Source organism: Falco biarmicus, chromosome 7, assembly GCF_023638135.1.
Source record: "Falco biarmicus isolate bFalBia1 chromosome 7, bFalBia1.pri, whole genome shotgun sequence".
Classification (NCBI taxonomy): domain Eukaryota; kingdom Metazoa; phylum Chordata; class Aves; order Falconiformes; family Falconidae; genus Falco; species Falco biarmicus.
The window spans coordinates 11,997,191-12,004,217 of NC_079294.1; the positions used below are offsets into that span (position 1 = coordinate 11,997,191).

General features: G+C 47.6%; 1 protein-coding gene across 1 annotated transcript; it reads left to right on the plus strand.

Moving 5' to 3' along the window:
• The first annotated feature begins 502 nt into the window (after positions 1-502).
• On the plus strand, positions 503-6,200 carry CFL2 (cofilin 2). Its single transcript, XM_056347019.1, has 4 exons — positions 503-646; positions 2,044-2,351; positions 2,452-2,528; positions 2,620-6,200. The coding sequence occupies exons 1-4, from the start codon at positions 644-646 to the stop codon at positions 2,730-2,732; spliced, it is 501 nt and encodes a 166-aa protein (XP_056202994.1). The 5' UTR covers positions 503-643; the 3' UTR covers positions 2,733-6,200.
• The last annotated feature ends 827 nt before the right edge of the window (positions 6,201-7,027 follow it).

A 7,027-nucleotide genomic window follows, 5' to 3' on the forward strand; every position in this document is an offset into this window, starting at 1 on the left:
GCGGCCCGGGCGACGCCCGGCCACCGAGGGCATCCGGGGGGGCGACGCCGAAATCGCGACGTCAGAGCGGCGGCGAGCGCCTCGGCCGGGCCCAGCCGCGCCCCGGGCAGGCGAGGCCGGCCCCCGCCGCCGTACCGTGCCCGACCTTGAGGCGGCTGCTACCGGCTGCCCGCGCCCCGCGCCGGGGCGCACCGGCCCCTCGGCAGCCAGGCGGGGCAGGCCCGCGGCGGGCCGGGGGAGCTGCCCGGGGAGCCAGCAGGAGCCGCCCGCCCCGCCGCCGCCAGCCGCACCCGCGGGGCCGCGCCGGCGCCTGGCCTCGCCTCCCCGCGGCGCGGGCGGCCGGGCCCCGGGCCCGGGCGGTGGGAGGGCGGCCGGTGCCCGCAGGCCAGGCCCGGCCCGGCCCGGCCCGGCCCGGCCCGGCCCTGCCCCGCGGGGGGCGGCCCGGCGCGGCGCGGCCCGGCGGCACGTGGTGGCGGCGCGGCCCATGTGACCGGCCCTCCCCGGCCGCCGCGGCTCATCCCCCGCCCGGGCCGAGTCCCCGCCCGCCTCGCCCCCAGCGCAGCGCAGCGCAGCGCCGCGTTCTCCTGCGCGCAGCAGCCCCGCACCGCAGGCAGCCGCCGCCGCCGCCCCGGGACCCGGCGCCATGGTAAGGGCGGCGCGGCGCGGCCGAGCGGGGGAGGGCGGCGGGGGCGGCTCGCAGGGGCGGCGGCGGCGGCGGGGCCCGGCGGGGCCGAGCCGAGCCGAGCAGGCCCGGCGCGGCGCGGCCTCCGGCGGCCATTTTAGTCTAATTTTAGCCGGGTGCGGGGGGAAGGGGCGGTGGGAGCGGCCGCGGGGCAAGAGCGGGTGGCGGGGCGGGCCGCGGCGGGGCCGGGGGCCGGCGGGCGGGCTCGGGCGGGCGGCGCAGCGCTCCCTGCGGCATCGCCCGGCCGTGCGAGAGAGGGGCGGGCGCGGGCAGAGGGGCTGCCGGCGCCCTCCGGGGGAGCCGCCGCTGCGGCCCGCCCGGGGCCCGGGCCCGCGGCGTGTCCCGGGGCGGCCGGCTGGAAGCGCTGGGGCCGGAGCGGGGGTGGACGCGGGGCGGCGGGACGCCGGCTGCCCGGAGGCGAGCGCCGTCCCCTCGAACAAAGCGGGGAAAGGGGGCAGGCGGGCTCCCCCGGGACAAAGCCGCCGGCTCCGGCGAGCCGCGCACCTGCCCGCCCGCCCCGCCCCGGGCCGCCGCCGCCGCCGCCGCGGGGGTTGTTGCCGGGCCCGGAGCGCGGGCGCTGCGGGCGGGTGCCGCTCGCTTGCGGTGGGCTTTGCGGAACGGCTTTCCTTGTGCCGTGAGCGCCTCGTTTGCCCTGTCGGTGTTTGGTTTTCTCGCTGCTTTTAGGCTCGGGGTTTGAACGGCGTAGCGAGCCCTGCGGGGAGCTGTGCGCGTTGTAGCTGTGTTTTTGTGTGAAGGAAGCGCGATCGAATAATACTGGTGCGGCAGCGTGAAGGGATACCCGGGAGCTCTTGAAGCGCGGGGTTGAAGCTGACACAATGCAGAAAACATTTCTGCTGCTTGTAGAGCCTTACATCACCCAACAAAATGAGAGTCATGACAGTGCTGGATGTGAGCTGCTGCTGTAGCATTTGTTCCACTAAAAAAAATAACAAAAAATCCACCCCCACCCCATCCTAAACCAAAAGGACACTCTTCTCCTCTCTTCCATTCCCACTCTTCCCCCACCCCTCTCCTCCTCCCCCCATTTGGGCCAAGTGCATGAGAGGGTAATGGGAAGCTGCTTTAGTCCAGTGGTGCGCTTAGTCGTATAAAGCTACTGTCCAGAATCACAGCTGAAGATGCTGAGATCTGCAGCAAGACAGTACAGGATCTATGCCTCCTTCGTGCCTTCTGCACCAGTCCTGCAAAGATCACCAAACTCATAGTGTGTGCTCAGGTTGGGTATAGTACTTTTGTTCTTACAGGGCAGGCAGACTTCTTTATCTAGCACTGTGGGCTACCATCTTTTCTAGCGAGTTAATTTTTGCTGTTTAAACTATTCCTTTGATCTTGTTTTACAGGCTTCTGGAGTAACAGTGAATGATGAAGTCATAAAGGTTTTTAATGATATGAAAGTAAGGAAATCTTCAACCCCAGAAGAGATTAAAAAAAGAAAGAAAGCCGTTCTCTTCTGCTTAAGTGATGACAAAAAACAAATAATTGTAGAGGAGTCAAAGCAGATATTGGTTGGTGACATTGGAGATACTGTGGAGGACCCCTATACAGCTTTTGTGAAGTTGCTACCTTTGAACGATTGCCGATACGCTTTGTATGATGCCACGTACGAGACAAAGGAATCTAAGAAAGAAGACCTGGTATTTATATTCTGGTGTGTAAAAGCAGAGCTTGCTGATAAAATTGAATATTCTGGAGTTGACACTGGGTGACTGAATAACTGTTTTGTTGTGGTTTTCTTCTTTCCTTTAAAGGGCTCCTGAAAGTGCACCTTTAAAAAGCAAGATGATCTACGCAAGCTCTAAAGATGCCATTAAAAAGAAATTTACAGGTGCGGACCTAAAAATGTTTTGCTCGTTAATTATAATGCCTTGTAGATGTTGAGGTTCTCACAAGTACATTGTCGTCCATTTCTCTTTCAGGTATTAAACATGAGTGGCAAGTAAATGGTTTGGATGATATTAAGGACCGTTCAACACTTGGAGAGAAATTGGGAGGCAACGTGGTAGTTTCACTTGAAGGAAAACCCTTATAAAAAGACAGACAAGTGCCATCTGGATCTAAGGAGCTTCCATTTCTGCAGCTCGTTCAATTGGAATAGTATTAGTCTCCCTGTCCCATTCCCTCCTCAAAAAATAAGTCCCTTCCGTAATGCCCCTGAAGGAGATGTCATTGTTAAGCAGTCTACCAGTGATTGCCATTAGACTGTTTAATCCTGGTAGTTTTATGTAGGATCCAAGGAATGCTTTCACGTCACACTTTTAGCCAAAACTGACGTTGCAGGCATTCCTTGCAACATGTACAATGAATGTGATAGTTAATGTGAATAGTCTAGCAGACAGCAAAGGGTAAGCTAATTGAATGCCTTGAAAGTATTGTCCACTGGTCGGATGGTAGACTCTATACAGTATTACTTACAGTTGCACTTGATTGCAGTTCCATGAGGCTCTTGTGCATTCATACACCTCACCTGCCTTGACAAGCCTATTTTTGTGACATGGCAGCACACAACACTATGCATTTAAAGCACTTTTTTGTAATATGTTTGACCCGCCCCTGCCCCTGCCCCAAAGGAATGCCAATTAAGTTGCTGTAACTGTGTCATCAAATTATTGTAGTACCTCAGTTTCATTCCTGTTACATGCATATCTTTATAAATGAAGTAGCTGTTACGATGCCTTTTGTTTTCCATTGAATGTACACTACTGAACAGAAGTAGAAGTTATCTGTTTACCATGTGAGTCTTGAAACACTAAAAGTTTTGTACAACATCAGTCATGGTGGCAATTTCTGTATTAAAAAGAGCCTTAAATGGAACATTGTTTTTTTGAGATCAAAACCTGGCCACGTTGCAATAAAACTTGTGGCTTATTACAGAACGTTGCCTTGTTTTCATTGGAAAATATAGTTTTTAAGTATGTTTAAATTAAGCATATTTCAAATAACTTCTGTGAAAAGTATTGTAAAGATAAACAATCGTTAATCGCATCTTAAATATTGCAAATTTTTCATTCCTAACTGTGATTTGGGCACTGCTTTACAATACTTTGTGGCTCTGTTCTGGTCATTCGATAAAGGACCTGCTCCTAGTTTACCGTTAAAGAAGATACCACTATCGGAGACCATTAGTTCCATGAAATGTGTCAGAAACGTAAAAATATGAAGTAATTAACCACGCAGTGTGTTTCATACCTGAAGGTTCTTAAAGTTCTACACGTCAGAGTAAAACCCTGCACGAAATCTTACAGCTCACTGTCTTTTTTGGTAAGATAATGTGTAATGACAATTCTATGCAGAATTTGAATCCAGTAAATAATTGTTGTGTCTTGAGTATCGCAGTTAAGATGGACTTGGTACAAGAAATAGCCTAAATGAACCGTTCTCCTTGTTAGCTTCTATGTAAATAGAACTGGAAAGTGTTTGCCACTACTGAGGCTTGCACTGGGGACATGTTTTGGCTGGGAGCCAAATAATGCTCTCCTTATAGAGAATTTGATCTGCTCTGTGTGAGCAATCCTCCGTTAGCCAGAGCTATTTATGGCAAACACATGCTTTTGTATCTTGTCATCGTTATCCACAAATGGCAAAACTGGACATGATTCTCCTGGTATGCGTAAAGGAGCGCTGTTAGGCAGCCACTGGCAGCTGAACTGTACACGCTGCTAGAAGGAATGCTCTTTATCATTACCTTGTTTTAAAAAGTTGGTAGAGTAGAACTGTGGAGCTTTTAAATATGGGCCCTTTATGTTCAGTCCACAGCCTTTTTCAACAAGGAAGCAGATAATAAGCAAAATCTTCTTTTTGTGTTTGGGTGTTTTTTTTAAATTATTTTATAAATAGTTTAAATGACCTAGTGGTACTGTGTTTAGGCTCTCTTGTCCTGTAGAACTTTAAGACTTTGTTTCAGGCTTCTGGCTATCCCTATGACTTGCACACCTCATTGTGTTAGCTGTTCTATGTAGACTAAACTTCAGTAGAATTTAACTAAAAAGGCATGATGACCACTGACTTAACTAAGTGTATTAATGAGTCTTGGTTTTGTTCTACAAAACTCTCCTTTCAGGTACCTTTTAAGGTTGAGAAGTAACTGATGGTATGCATGTTGTCTAGATAAAAAAACCCACATTTTATTCCTCAAAATAGTCTATTTCTGATTATTCGCGTTGTGTGCAAAGCCCAGTTTAATGTAAAGATCTACTTTGTGCTTTATGTTTGACTTGAGTTCAGTAAAGTATAATGAAATGATCTTTTAACTGATTTTTCACAAGGTACAAATGATTTCTTTAGAAAAAGCCAAAACTGAAAAAGTTAGATTTTAATAAACCAATTGAATTTCATTTTAGACAGTATACTTTTTAAAGCAGTACTGTGTTTAAATTTATCGTTTGTCTCTGCTGCAAACAGTCTGGAAAGATGTCTGTGGCTTCCAAGTTGAATATTAAAGGTTACTTCTTTTTTTTTTAAACTAGCTTAGGTGTATATTCACTCAGTCCAAGTAGATATAAAATCGAAGCACAAACTGTATTTATGTAAAGATTCCTACCAAAACAAGTTTTGGATCCAAAAGGATCAGCTTGCCTTCAGTTTGTTCTTGAAATGACTGACTGATGCGAGATCCAATTTAGATGGCTTGCTTTTTTAAAAAAAAACAAAACAAAACAATAAAGTGCTACAGAACTGTTACTGTTTGAATTATAAAACAAATGAGAGACAGCTGGCATCTGTTCCAAAATGGTTTGTCAGCTGTTGTTTTCTGTCATTATGCAAAATGGTGAGGGCCTCATTGTGATCGAGGAGTGGAGGAAAATCCTCTCGAGTATCTTCTGTGTATCTCCGTGTAGACGTGACTTTTGGGTATCTTGGCTTCAGTTATTTTATTGATAAAGAAATGTCAAATTTTTCATGGGAGTAGCTTGTGCAGAAATGGCATTTTTCTTCTAAAAAAATACTTCCAAAACCAGCAGTTGTTTTGATTTGGTAAATCCTGGAAGAGGTATAGACGTGAGGGTTTGATTTTTCCAAAAAAGGGAAATCGGTCCAAGATCAGGGTGAGGAGATGAGGTTTGTGCTTGTGGCGATTTTAGAAATGCAAAGTTTAAATTTATATGGAGTGGAGTTCAAGAATCCCTCCTAGTCAGCTCTTCAAATGGATTTTGCGTATGTTCAGTTAAAACCCAAAGTGTTTCTTTTAATTGGAAGAGTCTTCTGCTGCTGTACCATTCCCTCAGAACGAGTGATGGAATACAGTAATTGCCACAATTTGATAATAAGCTTTACTCTCTTATGCCAATTCCAGTATAAACCAAGTTTCCATGTCTGCCTATTTTATAAAGTTCTGTAAGTTCCCCTTAGTTTGTGGTGGCGAGTTAATGATTGTAGAATGAAAACACGGCACTTAACGGTGGATCAAAGATCATCAATGTAGCACCTGTCTATAAGTATTGAGTTTCTTTGAAATATTTGATTTTGAAAACCTGGTATAAATAAACTTAATTTAAATGTCTTCAGATGTTGAGTGAGTTTGTGTGCTAGGGCAGCACCTACACCAGTCACTTCGCTACTGTCTTTGGACTGGGAGCAGCCCAGATACTGTGGAGGGAGAGATCATGGAGTAAACGCGTGGAATACGTGCTTTTTTGTGATGGGGTTCACCTACAGCCCATTCAGTTCTATACCCAGCTCTAGCAAAAGCCAGCCCCAGTGGCTCTGGAGGTAGGTATGAAAAATTTTTTAGTGGTTTGGTGCTGGATAACGTTTTTGTTGTGTTGGGTCCTAGCTCGTACGTTCAGAAAATTAGCTGGTTTGTGGTTTTTTTAAAGGTAGTTTACACTGGCAAGTCATTTTTAATATTCAGAAGAAAGCGAGCTAATGCAGTGTGAAAAAGGTGACACCGTGAAGAATGATAAAAAAGTATTTTTGGTATCAGTGGTACCTCTCAACGTAAAATTTCTTGGATCTAGGAATAGCTTAACTGGAAGACGGCTGATTTCATAAACAAACCTGTCAAGAAAGAGCTTCACTGGATTCTCTGGGGAAGACAGGCTTTTACACTAGAATAACAACCTTTTTAGTGTTCGCCTGACAAGCTTTTTGTAGCTGTAGGAGACATATATGAGAATATGCATTAAAAATGAGTGAAAGGTCTCTATGAAATGAAGTATTTTTATATAAATTACTACTCAGTTTAAAAATACTCTGTTCTTACTATATTTGTATTCAGTGCTTGATACCCTGTTGAATTCGGGCATTTTCCTGTTTCGCCTCCCATACTGTTAAATCTGTAATAGCCCCCATACATCTTACTATTCCTTGCATTGCTTTATCTATGCA

Bases quoted from the DNA above. Each gene is read 5' to 3' on its own strand.
- CFL2 (XM_056347019.1), top strand. The intron at 2,352-2,451 runs GTGTGTAAAAGC...TTTCCTTTAAAG, and splicing joins GACCTGGTATTTATATTCTG to GGCTCCTGAAAGTGCACCTT. The intron at 2,529-2,619 runs GTGCGGACCTAA...TTTCTCTTTCAG, and splicing joins CATTAAAAAGAAATTTACAG to GTATTAAACATGAGTGGCAA.